A 24,474-nucleotide genomic window follows, 5' to 3' on the forward strand; every position below is an offset into this window, starting at 1 on the left:
TTTTTAATAAATTTTGTTGATTGTATTGTATTCATAAAATGCTCTTTTTTTTAAAGAGAAAAAAAATTTCTTTGTAACATTTAAATGTTATCTATTTAAAAATTAATGCTTGATTAATTTTATTTATATAATATCATTTAAATATAAAAAAGATAATAAAATTATGACTTATATTTTTTATTTTTAGCAAATAATTATAATTTAATGTTCATCTAACAAGTGCTGGTCCATTTTTTTAAATATAAATGATTCTGCCTAATGCTGTTTTTGCTGTTCGACCCGCAGCTAATCTTCCTCGCTCTCAGTCTTGAGTTCATCCGTGTCTATGTTGGCTTGCCTCTATCCCTTCGAATGATCCTTTATTGACTACAATCTTCTTCTCCTCCCGAGTCCAATCACTCAGTCATTGTCGGGCTATGCTGATTCCTACGGCGGAGCTGAGTGATGATGGGGGGTTAGGGTTTCCTCCACCGTTAAACTCTAGGGTTTTTCAGTCTGCCGAACAATTGTCGCCATGTCCGGTGCCGGGCGCTGCCTCGCTGGACGGCCACTGAACCCACGGCTTCTTCCCCCTTTGTTTAGGCTGTCAAGTAAAGCTTGCAGCTTCCCAGTGAAAGCTCGGATCTTTCCCCTCCTTCATGCCATCTCACTCTGTGAAGACTCGAAGGAGGTCTCTTTACTTTATCCATTCTCTCTGAATATTGATTTAATATGCATGCTTTCATTGTTTTTTGTTTTGTTTGTTGTTGTTTTCTATGTAGAAATGGAGGCTGGGTCTTGTCTCCTGTTTCAAAAACGATGAAGAGAAGAACTCTTTGAGTGAAAATGGATTTGAATTTTTTGAGATTAGGCCAGATGGGGAATTGGATAAGCCGAAGTTGGATCCTTTGGGCAATCAGGATAAACATTGGATTTTTGTCATTCAAAAGGTAAAGCTTGATCCTCTTGTTCTGTTTTCTAGAGTCCCAAATTGGCAACATCTCATCTTATTTTTAGATCTTGATACTTCAGAAGTGTGAAGCTTTTGCAAATTTTTCTTGGTCGGTTTTCTTGATACTCTTCTACTGGAAAACGGGTTTGTGAGGTTTTGCAAGGCGTTGTCAATGTGGAATCTGGTAAAATTTATCATATTCATATGTTTTAATTTTTAGGTGCAATTTGGGCCATTAGTTTTTTAACCCAACACAAACTATAAACATTGGTGATGCAAGGAGACATCTTATATTTATCAGTAGCTTGTAGCACAAATATTTTGTCATATGTCAAACAAAATTAACATATTTAAATTATAGATTCAGAGTTAATCATGGAGGATATTATGTAAGCTTAAAGATAAATTTTATAAAACAACAATTAGCCTAGCGATATTCTATGGATTCCAATATTGGGCTATTAAAAAGTCATTGAAATCTATGTTGAGTTTAACAAAAATGAGAATGCTAAGATGGATGCATGAAAAACATTAAAAATGATAAACTAACAAATAATTTTATTAGAAAAAAATATTAGTGTCATATTTTGAAGATAAGATGATTGAAGATAGATTTAGGTGATATGAACATGTACAATGAAAGATAGAAAATATGTCTGTCAAACGAGCAAATATAATTTTTGTTTGGTTTGCTTTGGGAACTTTTATTCGGTCCAGTGAACGTACGCTCCTCTACGTTCGGCCACCAATGTCTTAGCGCCACGTAGCATGAAGAAAAGACGCCGACCCAACCCGCTGTTTTTTGGGTTCTCGCACGTGCGTTTTTTTAAATCCTTGATGAGCCGAACAACATCCCATCACCTTTTGGATATATTTCAAATACCTATCAATACCGAGCAAATACCGAGTTGTACCTAGTTTTTTCTAGCAATACCGAGCAAATACCTAGCAATACCGAGCAAATCCCTAGCAATACCGAGCAAATCCTGAGCAAATACTGAGTTGTACCGAATTTTTTCTAGCAATACCGAGCAAATACCTAGCAATACCGGGCAAATCTCTAGCAATACCGAGCAAATCCTGAGCAAATACCAAGTTGTACCGAGTTGTTGTACTGAGTTGTAGAAAAACTCGGTACAACTCGGTATTTGCATGGTATTGGTCTTCACATAGCGGTATTTCTCATTTTTGCAAAGCAATACCTAGCAAATACCGAGCAAATACCGAGCAATACCGAGAAAATCACGAACATAGCATTCCCGGGTTCCGCTACGGGTCAAGTCGTCGGGCTGCGCGGTAAAGAGTAAGAGCACGCGGCGACATGTTATTGGCGGCCGAACGTAGCTCTACGTCAGGTCAGAGGACGTAATAATTGTTCTTGCTTTGGGCCGTGGTTACCATTTTGGCGATGGCTGGTTTCCCTTGGTATTTGTTTCCATGATTATGTTGTATTTCTAGGTTATTTTATTGCTGTTTTGGTGGTGGTTGGCATCTCTTGGTAAACTGAATATGATACTCTAGGGATTCTTACAGAAGATTTGTGGTTATTGGTATCCTTTGGCATTTAGTTTTATGATTATATTGTTCTATTGATTCTTATGGTGGACTGTGGGTGGGAAATTAGTGCCCGACCTATTTTGCTTGTTGTTATCAACTGCTGTTTGTTTGATTTATCTTGGGTGGGTATGGCGAGATTTTTAGCAACTAACAGGATTTTCTAGCAATACCGAGCAAATACCTAGCAATACCGAGCAAATCTCTAGCAATACCGAGCAAATCCTGAGCAAATACCAAGTTGTACTGAGTTGTTGAAAAACTCGGTACAACTTGGTATTTGCATGGTATTAGTCTTCACATAGCGGTATTTCTCATTTTTGCAAAGCAATACCTATCAAATACCGAGCAAATACCGAGCAATACCGAGAAAACCGCGAACATAGCATTCCCGGGTTCCGCTACGGGTCAAGTCGTCGGGCCGCGCGGTAAAGAGTAAGAGCATGTGGCGACATGTTATTGGCGGCCGAACGTAGCTCTACGTCAGGTCAGAGGACGTAATAATTTTTCTTGCTTTGGGCCGTGGTTACCATTTTGGCGATGGCTGGTTTCCCTTGGTATTTGTTTCCATGATTATGTTGTATTTCTAGGTTATTTTATTGCTGTTTTGGTGGTGGTTGGCATCTCTTGGTAAACTGAATATGATACTCTAGGGATTCTTACAGAAGATTTGTGGTTATTGGTATCCTTTGGCATTTAGTTTTATGATTATATTGTTCTATTGATTCTTATGGTGGACTGTGGGTGGGAAATTAGCGCCTGGCCTATCCTGCTTGTTGTTATCAACTGCTGATTGTTTGATTTATCTTGGGTGGGTATGGCGAGATTTTAGCAACTAACAGGATTTTGATTTGGTTCTTAATTTTTTTGATTTTTTTATTATAAATTTATCAGAAATTTATGAATTTCAAGATTTGTAAAATTGAAATTAATTGACAAGCTAACATGTATTGAATGAGTGTGGAAAAAGAGAGAGGATTGTTTGAAAACTTAGAATCTCTTTGGTTGAAATGAAAGAATTATTAAAAAAATATATTCTATTATCATACCATGATCAATTACTTGATGAATCTAATTCATTAAAACGAGGAAAAAATGTTAGTTAATATATGAACAAATTTTAGGAATCGCAATGCACTTCGAAGTAATTGTAATCCAAAAATAACTCCTACATTTTAGATCTGTTTTAAGTTTTGATTTTGACAGAGAAATGATGCCTTAAATTCCATCCCTTGAACAAGCTTTTCAACTTGCTTTAGATTTTGAACAAATGTTGAATTTTTTACTATTAAGAAAATTTTTATATATAATGGAAACATATCTTATTTAAAAAAAAAGGCTTAATAGACTGCACCTACTACATCTCAAAGAAATAACACTAATGTTAATAAGAATAATAAAGAAAAACCGATTGCTATTGTATGTGGTTCCAATTTTTTTGCAAAGCTTGTTTTAAATATCATATGACTAGTTACCTTGCAAATAAATTTCTTGTTAGGAATTTACATATTATTGTGGATGAAGATGATATTGAAATTAATGAGAGCGATAATGGATTTGATTAAAAAATAAGCAATTTTGAAGATACCTTAATGGAACACTCTTTAATTTTTATGCAATGCATTATTGTCACATCTAAAGATGAATTTGAATGGAGAAGCACATCTATAATTCAAATTTATTTTAATCATGATGATACAATCTTTAAGATTATTATTATAACTACTTAAAAGTTATATGAATGTTATGGATTTATGTAACACAAAGATGCTTAGTTCAATTCAACCTACTGCCCATACTGATAAAATTTGGTAGATATTTCTTGCATGGATGTTATATATATTATTTTTTGTTGATCTTTTATATATGATTTATGTGCAACTAATTTTGAAAAATCTAATACTTATGTGTACAAAAGCAATGGAAAGAGAATAGTCTTAAAGCTTACTAAACTTAAAATGCATTTGCTTTATCTGCAAACGAATCTAGCACTTCTAATGAATTGAAGAAATCATCTCATAACGTATCATGGTCTAGAAAAGGAGAGTCTAAAGAAGGATTAATTTTTTCTTAGCGACTATTGAATGAGTGTGTTAATTCATATTTTTAAGAATAAAATTGATGCGCAAGATTGTCCAACTTATAGAAGAATTAACTTAATATGTCATACTTTAAAACTATGGGAGAGAGTTATGGAACATAGGTTGCGGTGTGATACTAATGTTTCTCAAAATCAATTTGGATTCATGTCGGGTAGGTCTACTATGGAAGCTATACATTTATTGAGAGGTTTGATGGAGAGATATAGAGATAATAAGGAGGATCCATATATGATATTTATTGATTCAGAGAAAGCATATGATAAAGTTCTAAAAGAAGTGCTATATATGGAGAGTTCTAGAAAAGAAAGGGATTAATAATGCTTATATTCAAGTTATTAAGGATATGTTTGTGTTCAAACACAAGATGGTTTGACCAAGTATCTTTCTATTTTAGTTGTATTACATCAAGGATTAGCTTTAAGCCCATCTCTTTTCGTTTTAGTCATGGATGTTCTCACTAGACATTTGCAAGAGGTTGTACCCTGTTGTATGCTTTTTGCTGATGATATTCTTATTGTTGATAAGATTAGAGTGGGAGTTGAAGGTAAACTTGAGCTATGGAGGTCAACCTTAGAGTCTAAAGGCTTTCATTTGAGTAGATCTAAAATTGAGTATATGGAGTTTAATTTTAGTAATAAGAGATCTAGGGGGGATTGTGATTTTGGGTGATCAAGTCATTAATAAGAGTACACGTGTTTGATATTTTGGGTCTATTGTTCAGAGTGATGGTGAAATAGATGAGGATATTATTAGTAGAATTCAAGTTGGATGGTTGAAGTGGAGGAATGCATTGGGCTTGTTGTGTGATAGAAAAGCCCCGCTCAAACTTAAGGGAAAATTCTATAAGATGGTGGTTTGACCTGTAATGCTTTTTGGTGCAGAATGTTGGCCATTAAAAGAGAAGCATAATATTAAGTTAAGTGTTGTAGAGATGAGGATGCTAGGTGGATGAGTGTTTTTACTCTTAGAGACAGGATACGAAATGAGCATATACTTGAAAAGGTTGGAGTAGCTCCAATTGGAAGATAAGATTAGAGAGAGTCGCCTTTAGATGGTTTGGTCACATAAAACAACGGTCTTTTGATGACCCAGTTAGGAAAGTAGGTGTATTAGATTTGACTTATATTAAGAAAGGTAGAGGTAGACCTAAAAAGACTTGGCTAAAAAATATTAGAAATGACTTTTTGTTAGATTTTGATGAGAATTTAGCTCTTAATAGTACACAATGGAGAAAAATGATTCATGTAGCCGAACCCACATAGTGGGATAATGGCTTGATGATGTTGTTGTTGTTGTTGGGCTATTCTAAAGATGTAGACAACAATTAAGCATTTAATAAGATTTCTATTCAGTATCAATTTCTTTTGCGTGGATTGGATGATATGTTGGATATGATGATTGAGGCTAATATTTTTTTTTTTGAAACTTAATTCGAGAATTGGTTATCATCAAATAAGAATGCATGAAGGAAATGAATGAAATTTGTTCTTATTACTAAGGATAAAGTCTAGGATGCATATACATAGGGCACATCTATTATTGAAAATATATGATAGAGATATAGGTTGGACATAAAATATCATAATTTTTATATCCTAAAAGTTAAAAATAATACACAAAGTAAATAAATAGAAAATTAAGAATAATAAAGAAATATTAAGTCATTTAGTTCTAACATTAACATTCAAAATATGCAGATTCCATAAATAGTTGTTTAGTCAATGATATAGAAAAAGTAAGTATAAATTGTCTTGTATAACATCAAGATTCAAGATCGAGTAGCCAACTATTTACTAAAAAGAATAATAGGATTGACTTCTTTGTCATGCACTTTTCCTTGACTTCTAATATCATCATTATTGAATAACATTGCTTTCAATTCAAGCTTGTCAAGGGAAACTGAGAAAGATTTACAATCTATAAAATTCCTATTATCGAGGTACTCAAATCTATTTCCTAGAACATCCCATATCTTGCTATAACTTTTTATATAATTTGTCGTCTTTCTTGTTAGAAGATGAAGATTAGTATATATATAAACTAAATCTTCAACCCAACATGAAGTGATTTTATTTCTCTTCATGGATTGTTTAAATAAATTTCTTTTATAGAAAAGGAAGAGAAAACTTGGCCAATAAGTTTTATGACAATAGTTTAAAGTAAAGGTATTGAAGCTCCATAAATCAACCACCATATTTTTGGATCCATTTTCCACCTATTATATGCAAATATTCTTGATCTCCAAGTTCCTCTAGATATTTAAAAAATTTAGCTAGCATCATGTTTATCATTTGTCTCTTCTTATTTGGAAAATAATATTCAAGCTAGCTTTTCAGATATATGGAATTTTCAAATATTATGAGGAGAAACACATTGAGTTTATTTTCATGAAGCTATTATTTACTTGAATATCTTTTAAGGATATATAAAAATAAATATGGCTAATTATTATTTTATAAAATGATAATATATTACAAAGTACAAATTGTAATTTATCTTGAATTTAAAGAATGTGCAAAGCAATATAGAGGTGTGTTACTTTTGCTCAACCTATTTTCAAAATATTAGGAATGACACTCCAAAAGCTTGAATCTTCATCATTTGATTTTATTTGATTTCTATATATCACTTCTTTTACTTTAGATAGCATCTCATAATCAAATGCAAACAAGCTTATCTATGCTTGCAACTTTAAGCATATCGTAACTAGGATCATTAAAAAAATAATGTAATAAACTTTATCCCACTATAAATCATTAAATTTTTTTTTTTCACATATCTAGCCCTTCCAACATCCTCATTGCGATAATATGACCATTTCTCACTTATCGCTATTACTTAAAGTATATTTTTAATTTACTTAAATTTTCTCAACATCATAATAGCTGAAGCAAAACGAGTTTTAACCCCAATCAAGCATTTTCAAAGTTGAGAAACCACTTAAGATAGAAAGCCTCATAGAATAATTCATAATAAAATTTTTAATAAAAATAGCATCACTAACAACCATTGTGATCTAATAATATTTATTGTAAGTGATCTTATTTGTCCTAGTTGTTATACATCACAAATATTCTTTAAAGCAAAATTGAGGGCATACACCATACATGATGTCCAAAAATTATGAGTTTATGTTTGCCCAAGAGGTAAACCAATTGCCTAACAAACTGGACCATTATTAGTAATAACTTAAATAATATTTGAAGAGCCAACCATCATTATCATTTTCTAATCAAATTGAAAAAAAAAATCTATCTTTGTATTGACCCTCACAATTTACAAGTTTAATGAACATTGGATTATTTTTTGATACTACCATATAATTGATAAGTTGTCTTTGTGGATAGTTAGTCCATCCATCATGCCAAACTCACTCATTTCTTTTTTCGTGCCCCTTTTATAGGTTCAAGTTACTTTTCAATAGCCGACCTCTCCCTCTGCAATAATTTTGATTTAATGAAATTCTATCCTTGTGGCATATAACCCACAATATTATTGTTACATGCAAAAGTAATTGCATTATTATAATGTGTTTTTTTTGAATTGAAGAGATACATCTCTTCATGAAATAACCTCCAAACTTGTCCAACCGCTAGCAATGGATCGTCAAATGATGCATCTCTTCGACACAATAATTGCCTTTGACAACTCAAATCGACAAAAGGAGGAAGCAGAAAAAAACTCATGCTTTGTTTGCAATCCTCAAGCCTCCTTTGACACCCTCAAACAAATTGACCTCGCCCGTCTTTGGCTTCCACACCTGAAACCAATGCCGCGGAACCCCTTGCTCCCGTTTTGCTTGCGATTGAACTCACGTGAACCCGACGCTTCTGTCCGGTTATGATTGTCGTCCGCTTCAACACCTGCAAGCACGCACGCCCAAGCATGCTCGTCTCCTGCAAGTCAGGAACACCTCCCGTTTGCCTGAATCTGATGCCCTCGTCTGCCGTTTTGATCCAGCCTCCGCTTCTTCTGTATTCTCGTGACTCAGACCCTTTCAGGTTCAATACCCTGTACAACACATGTCCTATTCGTTCGAATAAAAGGCCGGCCCGATTCTGCCTATGCACCTGTGCTTGGCCTCCAAATGAATGAAAGCCAACACCCAGCCGGTGCGAACATCTGCTTGTCGGACGCCCAAGTCTGTGCGTAAGACTTGCTTGATATATAAAGATGGATAGTTTAGTATAATAAAATTAAGCCTTTTCTCTATCCAATTCTCTTAATTTAACAAGGTATCAGAGCCAGATTCTCACACCTGCTATTATTGACGGAATTTTGAGAAATACTGGTCCTTCCATCGGTCTTCATTATTGGAATCGCTAGGATGTACGAATAGAAGGAAATAAAGAGGAGCAAGCATACTTCATTTCCATTGGAGATAGAATGAGAGTTGAGTGGTCCAAACCCTTGTGCCGCTATTTCATGCCAGCAGCTAGGACCTCCTATGATGTTGGTGGATCGTCGAAAGAAACAAACCTACTTGAAGGGATTCCCAATCCAAGGACAAATACAAAGCTTAAAAGCTTGAAAAGAGGATAATATTCATCAATGCCTTTCCTACTACAATACTTGCATATTTAAAGGCTAATAAGAACATTCAAGAAGCTATTAGTAATAAACTTATAACAAACTATGATAAGCTAGTTCTAAGGAAAACTATTATGTAGGATGTTCCACATCATCCTGGGAACGACGACATTAGGCTTAGTCTTCATTTTTGCGTGTGACGTCTAGAGTCAACCTAGCAGAAGTGAGAGAAGTCGAGCGCATGACCTCCTACGTGTGTTTGGAAAATGACCACGACCTCCTCCTAGGAACGACATAATTAGGTTCTGTCTTAGTCCTTGCGTGCGATCGAGAGAAGAGCGGCATTCCTTTTGGTTATTTGCTTTATGCATCTCTTCCTGGAAGCCGAGCAGAGGGGAGCGCACAGGAGCTCTCGTACATGCGAAGGAGGTCAAGCCTCTATGCTTCTGTTCTTACCTACATAGAAGTAGAATCGAGCGCCAGGAGGAATCGTGCATGATTTTTTCTTTGTGCGTGCTTGGGAAGAGCCAAATGCTTGGATCGGTGGTCTTGCGTGCCAACAAGGGATCGAGAGCTTGGAGCCCTTATTTTCGTACCTGCGGCCTCTCTCGTGCACATTTTAATGTTGGAGGATGTGGCAAAGATATTAGGAATAAGCTTATGTCTCCTCCATTTGATTTACAACAACTTTGTTACTTCTTGATGAAATTGAAAATTTATTGTCAAGAATGGAGCAATCTCTATCTACTTTAATGTTGATTGTTGTTCAGGCTGTTATGAAAGCATTGATTGCTAAGGATTTTCTGGGGCATTCAGACATGATTATTGGAGCTTTCTACAATTTAGATGAGATCTCAAGCAGTTCATTTCCGAAGAGAGTTTCAATATTTGAAAATGTTGCAAAGGTCTGATCCTGTGTTTTGATGTTAGATCTTGATTGTGATGATTGATATTTGAATTGTTTCACCATTTCTTGAAGACAATAAGGTCAAAGTATTCTGATGCTGTCTTTTCCTCAATGGAGGCTATCATGGCACTTGTTTTGGAGGAGAATGAAAGTATTTATGTACAACTTCTTCTATGTTTGTTGGATGGTGTGAAAGTTATTGAAAAGAATATTCTGCACACAGTCAAGAAGCTAGCTGAGAAAGTGCTTGTTAAATGTTCCTTGAAGATAAATACTTATTTGGCTAAATTATTTAATTGAAATAGTGCTCTGTTAAGTGATCACAATAAAATTATTGTTTCTTTATTTCAGGGGAAACCTGACACTTTGATACAAAATGAAATGAATGTTTCTGGTGAAAATCATGAAGCTAACCATAAATTTTATGAGCGGTTCCTTTCTGACGACTCGCCTCAGGTATTTGCACAACAGGAAGGTAAAAATTTTCATCCTGAAAAATCTGTTGCTGCTGCAGATGGATCTTTCGAACTAGGGACGAATAATGGATCTTTTTAGAATGAGAAAGGTGATTCCATGGTTGTAAAGCAGAAGGCTAAATTTCACCATCATAGTGGTAAATCTAGAGTTGATATTGAACATAGCTTGGATTTATGTACAATAAAGTCCGATAGAAGGTCAAATCTAAGTTCTTGCAAAGGAGGAAGAAATGCTTCATTGCAATTGTCAATTAGTAATGATCATTATTGAGTTGGTAATAAGAAAAAAGCTTGGAATAATTCTGACAAAAAGCTTCTAAGTAATGGAGGTAGAAATGGATCTCAAAGAAAATTTAGAGTGAGATTCTTGGAAAACAAGCAAACGGTTGGGACTAAGTAGAAAAGAGTTAAGGATGCTGCGGCTGAAGACAAAGAATTGAAATTAAAGGAAGTTCTCTTTTTTTGAAAGTCTACAGTGAAAGATTTGGTTAAAAATCATAACCATGTTAAAGATATTGATAAAATAAAATCAAGATGGAAGCATGCTTAAGACGTACAGGAGGCTTCTAGACCACGGAAGTATAGGAAAGGCTTGGATGACATAATTGTTGGTTAAAAGATAAAAAATTTGGTGGCTAGATGATCAGAGGTTTTATGATGGCATTGCTGATTCTTTTGATCAAAGTACAACAATGCATAAAATTTTGTATGATATTGATGTAGAGGTGCATCTCCTAAAGAAAGAGCAGTGAGAGTTTATTGAAGGTGAAACCAAGATGCATGGGGTGCAGTAAAAGGATGAAACCAATGCTGCACACATTTTTTCCAAGGGACTTGATAACTCCATCTTTTTAGTATTGATTACCAAGCTGGGAATGATAGATCTGTATTCTCCAGCTTGAGGAGGAGTGTTAAATCCCAGCCGTCCCTTGGCCCTTGATCCCACGGCCAGCACTGGGTTCCATAGGAAGCTCATCAGCCGTCCCTTGACCTATTGATCCCACGGCCAACATGGGGATCCGTGGGAGGCTTACCTAGATCACGCCAATCTCCTTCTATATATGGGTAGCTGATTTAGGAAGGATTATATTAAGGAAATTATGCATGATTATGTAGTTATTTGTTTATTTAGTAATACATCTTGTATAGATCTATAAATAGAGATAGTTTAGTATAATAAAATTAAGCCTTATCTCTCTCCACTTCTTTGAATTTAACAACTTTCAATTCTGTTTAATCAATAGGCGCCAAGGGATTAGTGTGTAGTAGCAGTAGCTTTAGGTTATAGGATTGAGGAGATTTACCATCATTAGCTTAAAGTGGATGATGGAGAAATAATGATGAACCCGATCAATATCCCATAATTTCATTGCACTTAGTTATTATGGACTTCAATCAACTTTGTTAGCAGAGTTAGTCGACTCAACTTAATCGAATGTTCCTTTGTAGCAACTATAGTTTATGTCGTCCAATGAAATCTTATAGATTTAGGGTGAATATTTATATAATGAGATAATTTTAAGTCGAACATAGTAGATAAAAGGCTCTGTGCTTTATCAAGTGCACCCTATGATTCATATTCCAAAGAATTAGAACTATTGGGAAACATTAAGACTATTGTTGTGACCGTAATATAATGGTGGCTTTTTGTGACAATTATCTTGTAAGAGAAATCCAACCATAAGTGCTACTTTGTGTTACCATTTGACATCAAAATCACCTAATTAAGGGGGCACATGCCACACTTTTTTTGATATGAGATATTTTGAGAGTGATCATGATTATACGCTTGACAAAATAATGAAATATTAGTTATTTTTGTCCAGAGATTAATCTAAAATTTGTTAGTCCTGCTTAACTGTTGCAGATAATTGATGGTTGTTGATTTAAACTTAGGATGGTAGATTTGCTTGTGCATTGTTATATTTTGTTTTTTTTTTTTAAGGTTTTGATATATTCTCTTAGAAATGTGGGCCTCAAAAAAATTTTCTTTAAGATTTGAGGGCATTTTAGAAATAGTCTCCTTCAGTTGAGATTTATTGTGAACACGGCTATCATCAGTATTTTGAATGCTTTTATTTTGTTACTTTGAGCCTTGTTTACTCTTCTTTGTTGCTAGTCAAGGATCATGTTCTTAGATTAGTTTTATGAATTGCCATATAGGAAGGTGACTTCAGTAGTTTGCATATTAAAGTAAAATTCCTTTAGAATGTAAAACAAGATATCATTATCAAGATTTAAAATTGTGCAATTAGGTATTAAGACATACTCTATCTGTGAGGCGAGACGTAAGCCTCAAGGAGTTTTGAGGAATAAGCCTCAAAATCAAAACATTTGCGTAAAGTTAAAATGAAGATTAAAAGTATTTTTTTATATAATAACTTAATAGTATGTGAAAGGATATCATATTAATTTTTTATTGAACTATAAAGTAACTGATTGACATGCATATATGAAATACAAAATTGCAGAAGACGCAAGTGACAAGTGATAAATTACATTAAATAGAGTTAAAATCCAAGCATGCAAATGTGCAAAACAACATAAAATATATAAATTGCATAAAAAAATCATGTAGCACCAAGTCATCAAGTTCAACTCAAAATTTCTTTTTTCGCCATTCCCTACTCGTCCTCATTTCATTCTGAAAGAGAACATAATACCTAACAATAATCGGTAAAATAACGAGAAAACGAAGAAATCGTAGTAGAAGAACAATCAAACGATATTAATTCTTATAGAAAACAAAGAGAAATAAGAACAAAGCAAAGATACAAGAGATCCTCAATTCGAGAAGAGGATCATCTCTCCCAAATCTCTAGACGAGAGCGTCTATAGCCCAAGTCGTCAAGAAATCCTAATTCCAATCAATCAAAACATAATCTCACCTAATTCCTCTCATCATCTTTAATACAAAAGCTTTCCTAATCTAATTTCCCTCCCAAGCCCTAGCCGCCCGCTCCTTTTAAATTTCAAAACCAATGGATAAGTGGGGCCCACCCTATGGGCAGGCCAAGCCAAGGGAGGCGGATGGATTTCGCCTCATGTATACTCGCTGAACCGACCCATCAATACCGCCCTCCCAAAGAATCACCTTGTCCTCAAGGTGAACCTGGAAATTGATGTTTAACCCTCTTGTATGGCTCCCACGTGGTCTCGTTGTCAGGAAGATTCTTCCATTTGATCAGCACTTCTTTAGTTCCATCTTCTTTCTGGCGAACCCCCATCAGCTCTAAGGGTTCCAAAACTACCTCTAAATCCTCAGTAAGTGTCGTTGGTAACTCGGGGTTGGCTGTATAGTCACTAATGACCTTTCTCAACTGCGATCATGGTTTAAAATTGCGCAATAGGAGGCTCTCATTTGCGCAATTCCAGTAAAAAACGTCTCGATGCTTACGCCTTGAGTTTTTTTTATGAGGCTTGCGCCTCAACTTGGTTGAGGCCCGCCTTGGCTCATGCCATAATGATGATTCAAATGAAGAACCCCTTAGTGATGACAGTGCTGATGACTTATAAGTTCTTATGTGATATGTCTGCTATTTATTTTTGGAAATCAGAATTATATGTTAATGAAAAGAATATTGGGATTTTAGAAAGATGGAATTTTGAGTTGAATTATATTTCATGTTGTCTTATTATTGAGATATTTTGATTTCACTTCATATCTTATGTTTTTTTATGTTTTATATTATTCACTCATTACTATATAACAAATTTATCATTTTACGTTCACGCAATCTTTTGATTTTGAGGCTTACGCCTCAAAACGCCTTGAGGCTTACTCCTCGCTTCACGAATGAAAAACGTCTCAATACCCGAATACGCAATTTTAAACATTGATTGCGATACATGAAAATCTGGATGTATAGTCACTGTTGGTGATAGTTTCAGACTTTCAGTTGATATGCTACTGCTCCGATCTTCTCCAGCACTTCATAAGGCCCAAAGTACTTTGCAGCAAGCTGTTCATTCCTCCTGTTGGCGACTGTCTTCTGTCTATACAGTCGGAGCTTTAAGAACACTCTCTCGCAAAATAGATGAGGAATACCTTATCTCTATCTGAAACTATCCCTCGGGTACTCCGTGTAATATGACCACCTTTCTGATGAAAGTTGAAGCCATTGTCACTATTGTGTAGGGGTGTTGAAGGGGAATGAAATGTGCATACTTTCTCAGCTTGTCCACCACCACTAAAATCACCGTGAAACCTTCTGAACGGGGCAACCCATCTATGAAGTCCGTGGATATCTCCTCCCATGTCCCGGTAGAGCCAACGGCTGTAGTAGTCCTCCTAGTGACATAGCTAGGTATTTGTTCCTTTGACAGATGTCACATCTGGCTACCATCTCCTCTGCATCTTTATGCATCCCCTTCTAGTATAGCTCTGACGCTAGCCTTTAGTATGTCTTCTGCACGCTTGAATGACCCCCAACAATGCTTTCATTAAACTCATGAAGTAAGTTTGGGATGTGGATCGAGGTTCGGGGAATCACAAACCTCCCCTGATATAGCAGTCTATCCCCCCTCCAATGAGTACCCCAGGTGGCTACCATCTTCCTTCAGTAAATTTGACCTGGTCTTCCCCAAATCCTCATATCTAGCACTTTCTTCTCTGATGGCCTCCTAGTTAAGCATCAAATGAACAAATAGTGCCACTGTCTGCAGCTCTCCCATACATCTGGACAAGGCATCTACTGCCTTGTTCTCCACTCATGGCCTATACTGAATCTCAAAATCGTACCCTAGCAACTTGGACAATCATCTCTAATACTTCTTTGTCACCATCCGCTATTCTAACAGGTATTTCAAGCTATGCTGATCTGTCCTGACAATGAAATGCCTCCCCAGTAGGTAAGGCCGCCACTTCTGGATGTCCAAAATGATGGTCATTAATTCTCACTCATAGACTGACTTCAGCCTGGTTCTAGCAGTCAACACTTGGCTAAAATAGGCAATGGGCCTACGACTCTACATAAGCACTACACCCAGCCCGCATTCGGACGCATCTGTCTCCACAATGAAGATCTGAGTGAAATCTGGCAAAAAGCTAGGACCAGTACCGTAGTCATCGCCTTCTTCAAGGTCTCAAATGCTGATGTGGCCACCTCCCCCCATAGGAAATCATCCTTCAACTGCTCAGTGAGTGGCCATGCTATGGTGCTGTATCCCTTTACAAACCTTATGTAGTAACCTATCAGTCCTAGAAATTCCCTCAGCTCCTTCAGAAGTTTAGGCATTGGTCACTTTAGCATTGCCTCAATTTTGGACTGATCTGCTGCCACCCCTACTTTTGATACAACATGGCCCAAGTACTATACACTGACTTGTACGAAATAACACTTCTTCAAGTTGGCCTTAGCTGGTGTTCCTGCAGCACCTCTAACACCCTTTTCAAATTTTCTCAGTGCTCCTCCTCTGTCCTGCTGTAGACTAGGATGTCATTAAAGAATACCAATATAAATCATCTAAGATAGGGTTTGAAAACCTTATTCATAAGTGCTTGGAAAGTAGCTGAAGTATTGGTGAGGCCAAAAGGCATCACCAGGAATTCATAGTGTCCCTCATGAGTTCTAAAGGCCTTCTTGGGTACATCCTCCATCTAGATATGATAGTATCCTGATTTCAAGTCTATCTTGCTGAAGATCATTGTTCCACTCAATTCATCCAACAGCTCGTCAATAACTGGTATAGAAAACTTGTTAGGTACAATTTTCTTGTTGAGTGCTTTGTAGTCCACACAAAATCGCCAGCTGTCATCCTTCTTCTTCACCAATATAACTGGACTAGAGAAGGGACTGATGCTGGGTGTAATGATTTCTGCCTCCAACATCACTCTAATCAACTTTTTGATTTCATCTTTATGGAACTGAGGGTAGCGATAAGGTCGTACACTGATGGGTGACACTCTCTCCCTCAACACGATGGCATGCTCCAGCTCTTTCTGCGGTGGCAATCCCTGAGGTGGCTGAAACACCTCTTTGAACTGCTGAATCAACGACTGTATGGAGAGGGGTATGTCTCCTCCCTCTTTCAACCTAGCTCCCTCCAAACTGTGCAGCAACATCAAATTTCCTCCGCCTTCGAACTGTATATCCCTCTCCATAGTTTTAAGAGAAACCATGGATTTGGATAGCCCCGCATCTCTCTTAATCACCACCTTCCTTCCATCTACCATCAATTACATTGTGAGTACTCCCCAATTCACTTTGATATCTCCCAAAGTCTGTAACCATTTCATCCCCAGGATGACATCTGTACTCCTAAGATCCAATGGAAGAAAATCTTTACTCACCTGAATCCTTTGGATAGTCAGTAGCACTCCTTTACAAATCCCCTGACCTTTCTCCACCTTTCCCGTACCCATCATCTCTCCGTAATGACCGGTATCCACAATCTCACTCTCATTTGGTCGACGACCTGAGTGGAAATAAAATCGTGGGTATCCCCTTCTGATTGCCACTATTCCCCCTTATTCTCCCATAGTTTTCTCCCTTCCAAGCGCTAAGCCCTCCCCACGTTTCCCGGTCTTCCCTTGCCCTGTCATAGCCCAAACCCCTTTCGAAATCTCCTCTTCTTTCTTCAAAATCAACACCTCGGCGACCATAGTATCCCTCCTGGGATTCCCCATATCCACCTCCTCTTTCTTCCCTCTGGACAGGCTCCAGATGGGGTCTTCTTCTTTCTCATTCCATGATTTCCACCTCATCTTTCTCCCTACGAATTTCAGAATTTGTACTTTTTCCTTCCACCCCTTTTGCCACGGAAGCCGCCGTTTGGTTTTGAATTTCAAACATTTTTTTTCATCATGTTCTGGAGATCGATGACTTGTCTTTCCATGTAGGAAATCCTTTCCTCCACCGTTAAATTTAATTTGATTCGTCTCCCCTTCAAGCCTTCCTCCAAAGCATCCACCTTTTTGGCCGCTATCACAATCCGTAGGTTTGTAGATTCACAAAATCTTGATTTGGGATTCCAAAAATAGCAATTTTCCCCCTTTCTGGGCAAAAAATCATCGCTGAAATTTGCCGAAAACAGACCTTCACCGGTCCCTCGACTTGCTATGACACCAATTTGATAGGAAATACTTGAGTATGATACCAATTTGATAGGAAATACTTGAGTTCGCAAGCAAACCTAACAATAATCGGTAAAACAATGAGAAAACGAAGAAATTGTAGTGGAAGAACAATCAAACGATAGTAATTCTTATAGAAAACAAAGGGAAACAAGAACAAAACAAAGATACAAGGGATCATCAATTCGAGAGGAGGATCGTCTCTCCCAAATCTCTTGACAAGAGAGTTTAGAGCTCAAGTCGCCAAGAAACCCTAATTCCAATCAATCAAAATATAATCTCCCCTAATCCCTCTCATCCTCTTTAATACAAAAGCTTTCCTAATCTAATTTCTCTCCCAAGCCCTAGCCGCCCCTCCTTTCAAATTTCAAATCCAATGGACAAGTGGGGCCCACCTTATGGGCGGGCCAAGCCAAGGGAGGCAGATGGATTCTGCCTCCTGTATACTCGCTGAACTGACCCTTGGGCCTGTTTAGCCTTAACTGGCATATCAAAATACCTTACATATCTTCTATCAACACCAAAAAAGAAATATAGTTTTATAGCTTTTTTGCTTCCCACTTCATATTTCTTTTTATCTTTTTTTTTCCATTAAATTCATACCAATAACCACAAAATTTAAAAGATATGAAAAACCACTTCATGTCCACTATAATATCAATTCCTATTAATATATGTTTAAATCACAACTATCCCTTGGCCCTTGATCCCACGGCCAGGATGGGGATCCATGAGTTGCTCTCCTGGATCATGCCAATCTCCTTCCATATTCGAGTGGTTGATTTATAAAGGATCATATTAGGGCAATTATGCATGATTTCGTATTTATTTGCTTCTTTATTAAAATATCTTGTATATATCTATAAATAGGGATAATTTTGTATAATGAAATTAAGAAGTTTTTTCCTTCTCCAATTCTCTGAATTTAACAATATATCAATCAACGGTTCAATTAATAATGAACAATTTCAAGCACGAAAGGGTAACAAAGATCTAAATAAAGCTTTTATTTATATGCAATTATAGCACAATTCAATCATAACAAATAAAAAAAGCCAGAATCATTGCAAGACTTCAAACAAATTATATCAACCTAAATTAAAACATTTTCTCCATGCAGATAAACATATACTTAATTCTTGAAGGGGATATATCCTTTGAGATTTCCCCCCTAAATAATAACATTCAAGTTGCAAACTCAATTGGTTTTACCTTCGTGTCGAGCACCCATTGCGGCTTCTAATGCATCGTTAACAACTCTGTCGTAGAAGGAAGCGGAGAAGCTTCCTTTTTTTCGAAATTCTACTTCACATGAAACCAAAATAGCAACACAAGAGGAAAGGCAAATCATAGATGGGCCTAGGGCTATATGATGAGGGAATGCAGGCGAAGTCGAACCAAAATGAAGATGTCAATTTAGTTTTGGTTAAGCTTTTATAAAAAATAATGAATAAAATTGGTGAGGCGTATGCCTCATAATAGTGAAACGAGGCGCTCCTCAATGCTTGCCTCACCCTAATTGAGGTGTATGCCTCACATCATATGATTGAGATGTGTGTCTCGAGGTGTTCTTGGTCTCTCAACGTTTGCCTCGTTTTGCACAATTTTAAACAATGATCCTCATGAATTTCGCAATTGGACCTTTGGCTCTCAAGTCATAATAGTGTGAGTGTGCTGTATCAAATGGCAAGAGTAAAGTTAACATATCTTTTTAAAACAAGGCCTGTTGATTCCAGTCCCTATGAATAGGATTAAACTTTAAATTTGAGACTTGATAACTTATCCTATTTGATAGGGTGGCTTGCTCAAAATAATCGAGCATGGATTTTGATGAATTTTATTTAAATAGAGGGTTTACAAATTTTTTAAGCCAATCGCACACTGTTTGAATTTGAGTTTCTTTATTTTTTACTCGTGTAGTATTCAAACATAAAGATTTAGACACTAGCATGTTATTAGAGCACATGTAGGCAACATTGATTTTGATGGTTTGATGCGTCGTGCACGTTTTTCAATGCATTTGCAAAGTGTTGTTAAGCTTTTCAAGGTTCATTTGCATGCTTTTTAGTACACTTGTGCAATGCATTTGTATACTTTTCAATATATTTGTACGGTGTACTTGCACATTCTCTGATAATTTTACGTGATGCTTTGTGCACTTTTTGATGCAGTTGCACATTTTTCAAGGAGGGAGGATTTCATTTTAATTTATTTTTGGTCCGCATAGCATTCTCACATATTGAGTTCAACATTTAGCACATTTTTCGAAGCATCAGGCTGACAAGTTGATTTTAACAATTTGAATTTTCTTTGAGGTGTTGTGCACATCTTTTGGTATGTTATGCATTTCATTTTCATAATTCACGCTACACTTACGTTTTTTAATATTGTACAATACACTTGCATATTTTTTGGTGAGGTCATTTGGCAGTTTGGAGGTTGTGGGAGGGTGAGTGGTCCAGAGGATAGGTTTAGTGAGGAAGAGAATGAGACATGGTGAGGCACTAGGGTTTTGGGACCCTGTGGTCTTGCGCTCATTGGGAGTGCGAAGATGAGAGGGAGAAATGGATGGCGCGAATGAGAGAGACGAGATTGGGGTTTTGCAATTTTCTCCTCTTTATTTTCTTAGACAATTACTTTTTGAAATAGAGTTGAATGACCATATGGATATGGGGGGTATTATGTGATGTGAGTACAAAGAGCTATAGATTTCTGGGATACGAGCTATGGTGGTAGAAATTTTTAACAGATAATTTTTTTTAGTCTATTGATTCCTTCTCATGCATCCTTGTTGTTTGCTCAAATTGATTTCTTGCTGTTACTTCGCTTGCAGACAAATTATGTGTTTTGCTTTTGTATGGTATATAGGGAAATATGAAACTCTTTTTTGGGTAATTTCAATGCTCTAAATGCATTGTCGTGTTCCATTTCTCGAAACATAGCGATGATTGAATAACATTGATTGCGATTGAGATGTGTTAAATTTGTTTTGTGTGACATTGTATATGCTATTTGTATTCAAACTTTATTTAATAGTATTTGTCTATTTGATGACCCCACGTTGTGGGATAAAGGCTTGATTTTGATGTTGTTGTATTGTATTTAATAGCATTTGATTGCCAAGTGAGTATTGAGGTCAACATTCATGTTATTAATATATTTATTGCCGATAATATGTGTGGTTGACTAAATGTAATTACATCAGCATGGTATTTATATCTTGTTTACATAATGGTTGTATGCACCATTGCTATTTTTATCTTTCTATAAAATCTTTGACACCTCCATCACCTTCTAGCTTACTGTCAAATTTTTAGCACTTAGTGAGTAGTCTCATTTGCAGTATATAATTAATCCGAATAATGTAAGTTAAATAAAACATTTTGTTTTCTATTTGTTAGCTTCATAGCGTGCGTGGTAGATTTTCATTATCATGTAAGGCCTGATTAGTAATGCTTTTCTGTTGTTTTGTTTCTTAAAAGATTGGCCTATCGAATTTCTATTTATGCGGAAACATGCATTGGGGAAAGCATTATGCTGACTGTGCATGTGCGCCTCCTTTTTGGCTTTAGGACTGACACTATGGGCAATACACTTATATAGCACACCTTTGTCTATCTTTTTAAGATTTATTGTGACTTTATTATTTTACAAAAAATTATAAAATAAGCTTAAAGGGGCCTTCTCATTTGAACTTCCCAAATGACTCTACTATATATATATCGGAAACTGTAACAACCACGTATCAATTATAAACCTTAAGCATCACGGATTCTTCATTACAATGTTATAAGCCTAAAATTGCTAATGATATACTCATTTTTTTATTTACTAGAATCCCCTCATCTTTTAATGTTTTTCTTTGTTATTCTAATTTTCATTCACTTTAGAATTAATTTCACCTATCAGGACTATGCTAGTTTGCAAGCAACCTACCATAAGATATCTTATTTTGAATATATGCTATAAGATTTATTTTAGAAAGATGTGAATGTAATGTTGATTATGGATATAACACTTTTTTTACCTTGATTTATTTATTTACAATCACCTATCTGTAGCAATCACTACTTATTGTAGGGATCCTCTCATCAACATTTACCCTTTTGCATAATTCTTTCTTGATGGAAGGGCAATTAATAAAGCTTGTATAGGTTGTATAAGGCTAGTGATGATGATGATGGTGATTGCTTATTGTAGGGATCCTCTCATCAACATTTACCCTTTTGCATAATTCTCTCTTGATGGAAGGGCAATTAATAAAGCTTGTATAGGTTGTATAAGGCTAGTGATGATGATGATGATACCTTACAAAATGAGGAATTTATTTGATCTATGACAAAGCAATTGAGATTTTGTTGAACATTGTATGTAGTAGGCTAGTTCTTGAAGGTATTGTCTTAAAAGGAGCTTGTAAATTTGCAATGAAAGAATTTCATTTATGCTTAATTTCTTATACATACATTTAATCTCATCCTCCATAATATTCTACTACTCAAATCTGGGTGATTTTATTTATCATCATGGTCTTCAAAATATCTTAGGGGGTTCCTTTATTAATTCCACTTAATTTGTACAAACTGCTTTCTCAGTGGATAGTTAGGTGCTTCTGATTTAATGAAGAAGGTTCTGTGAATCTAAAGGCATCTGAGCCTTGAATTGACCACTTCGCGGTTCATTAATCCTTGTAACCTTTTTTTTTTTTTTAATATTTTTTAAATATTGCTTGTTTCCTACCAATCTAAATGGTTATAAATTATCAGAAGTGACATAAATATTGTTGATAATGTATTAGTACCTTCATCAGGGCATGGCTTGCTTGGCTTACTGCCTTAAACTTTTATAAGATTCTAGATGCCTGAGAATAAACCATAAATGCGAGTGAAATGGATCCATATGTGAATCCAAATGACGTGCGTTCCTCTAAGCATGAGCATAAAGGAGCTTTAATGCAAATCATTTTTCATATGATCATATTCCAATCACATTTGGAATTCAGCAAGTCCCCTCTGCTCTGGACCATTCGTCCATGTAGCCATGGGCGGAACCCAATAGGTTCCAGGGGGGGCAGTTGCCCCCCCTCAAAATTTTTTTAAAATTTTTTTATATTGATTTTTTAGGTATTTTACTCATTTTTATTTATTTTTTAGTCTTTATTACAAGGGTTTTCATGCAATTGCCCCCCCTAAAAATTTTAAAATACTATGGTCTTTAGGTAATTGCCCCCAACAGGTCGAACCCCGCCAGAAGACACTGCCCCCTTGGACCCCAACATATAAGTCTTATAAATTTGCCCCCCCTGAAAATTAGGGCTGGTTCCGCCCCTGCATGTAGCTGTCATGCAGGATGAATTTTTCTGTGCGGACACCGAATGGGGAGAACCGTCTGGTTTGTCTTTGTGAACACTAAAAGTGTAGTGAGCTGTTCATAGAGACAAAACAGGACGGTTCTTACCATCCGGTGTCCGCACAGAATAATCTTATCATGCAGACTCATGCAACGCCCTGTTATTTATGAGACTATGTTCGCATGATTAGTTGTTTTATTTGGAGTTCAGCTACTTAGGTTCCAGGTCGTATAATGCCTTTTCTTTGTATTCTACACACACACTCTCTCTCTCTATCTCTAGTTTTAGTTTATTTTTTAACATTATTTTATCCAGGTCATAAATAAAATATTCCCGCTGCATGATGAGCCTTGGACCGTTCTATGGAAAGCTGAAACCATTGTCCAGGTAAGCAGTTTCTTATGCCACATTGTTTCATTATTTTAAATTGTTAAGTAGTTTAATGACATCTTTGTTGTATAATCAAACTTAAATCTAGCTCTTCTATATATAAAAAAAAAATCTAGCTCTTCTACAGCATTATTATAAAGGTAGTTGGATGAAAAACTAGGCTTCTTTTTTTTTTTTTTCTCAGCCATCCAGAATTTTAACTTAAATCTTGATTCTCTGGTTTACATGACCTCCTATTTGATTCATTTTCTCAATAGTTCCACTGTCAAAATTTTTTTCCCTTCACGAGCTTTAGTTAAGTTTAAACCATATAAACCAATTACAGGGTGAATCTGAAATGAAGTTTAATACAACTTTCTAGCAAGCTAAACCAGAAAAAAAAAATAATGCTGTGGTTATGCAGGTAATGCTTCTATGGATTGCTTCTTTCTGGTTTGTTGGATCTTGGATAGTCCCATTCTTGGCACATGCAGCTGGTTTCAGTAAAGAGTCTCTAACCCACAGAGGTCAGGCCCTGTACAGCCTTCTCACTGATATCGCTGAAGGGCTCGCCGGCATTGCAATTCTCCATGGCTGTCTGGCTAGATTTCGTCCCCTTCCGCCCGGTTGGTTCTGCTTCAACTTAGGAGGCTCCTGGCACCTAGATGTTGGCTTAGGCTGTCTCCTCTTCCCAATTGTCAACTTTCTGTCACAGATTAACATCAACCTTGTTCCCGTTCTGACCTCCCCCGCCGTCGGCATTTCAAACGTCGAACAATCGATCATGGCTCGCGATCCGGTGGCCATGGCTTTGTACGCGGTGGTTGTCTCAATTTGTGCTCCTGTGTGGGAGGAGATTGTGTTCCGTGGCTTTCTTCTGCCATCATTGACCAGATACATGCCACTCTGGTGTGCCATTATAGTGAGTGCAATTGCTTTTGCCTTGGCACATTTCAATGCTCAAAGATTGTTACCGTTGGTGTTCCTTGGGATGGTGATGGGGGCTGTCTTTGCCAGGTCTAGAAATCTGCTGGCTTCGATGCTTTTGCATAGTCTTTGGAATGGCTTTGTATTTTTGGATCTCATGAAATGATGGTATTTTACTTATTACAGTCAGCTTCAGCTGAATATAAATCATATTTATGCAAATTTTTTTTTTTTTATTTTGTTAATTATTATGTTT

At 36.3% G+C, this 24,474-nt stretch overlaps 1 protein-coding gene across 1 annotated transcript; it reads left to right on the top strand.

Annotated features, from left to right (window-relative positions):
* Positions 1–274: 274 nt before the first annotated feature.
* LOC110112789 lies at positions 275–24,463 on the top strand. The gene is made up of 4 exons (XM_020845115.2): positions 275–670; positions 762–929; positions 23,238–23,309; positions 23,716–24,463. Exons 1-4 carry the CDS (start codon positions 515–517, stop codon positions 24,382–24,384), a joined length of 1,065 nt encoding a protein of 354 aa, XP_020700774.1. The 5' UTR covers positions 275–514; the 3' UTR covers positions 24,385–24,463.
* Positions 24,464–24,474: the final 11 nt, after the last annotated feature.

This window comes from Dendrobium catenatum, unplaced genomic scaffold (assembly GCF_001605985.2).
Source record: "Dendrobium catenatum unplaced genomic scaffold, ASM160598v2 fragScaff_scaffold_880, whole genome shotgun sequence".
Classification (NCBI taxonomy): Eukaryota; Viridiplantae; Streptophyta; class Magnoliopsida; order Asparagales; family Orchidaceae; genus Dendrobium; species Dendrobium catenatum.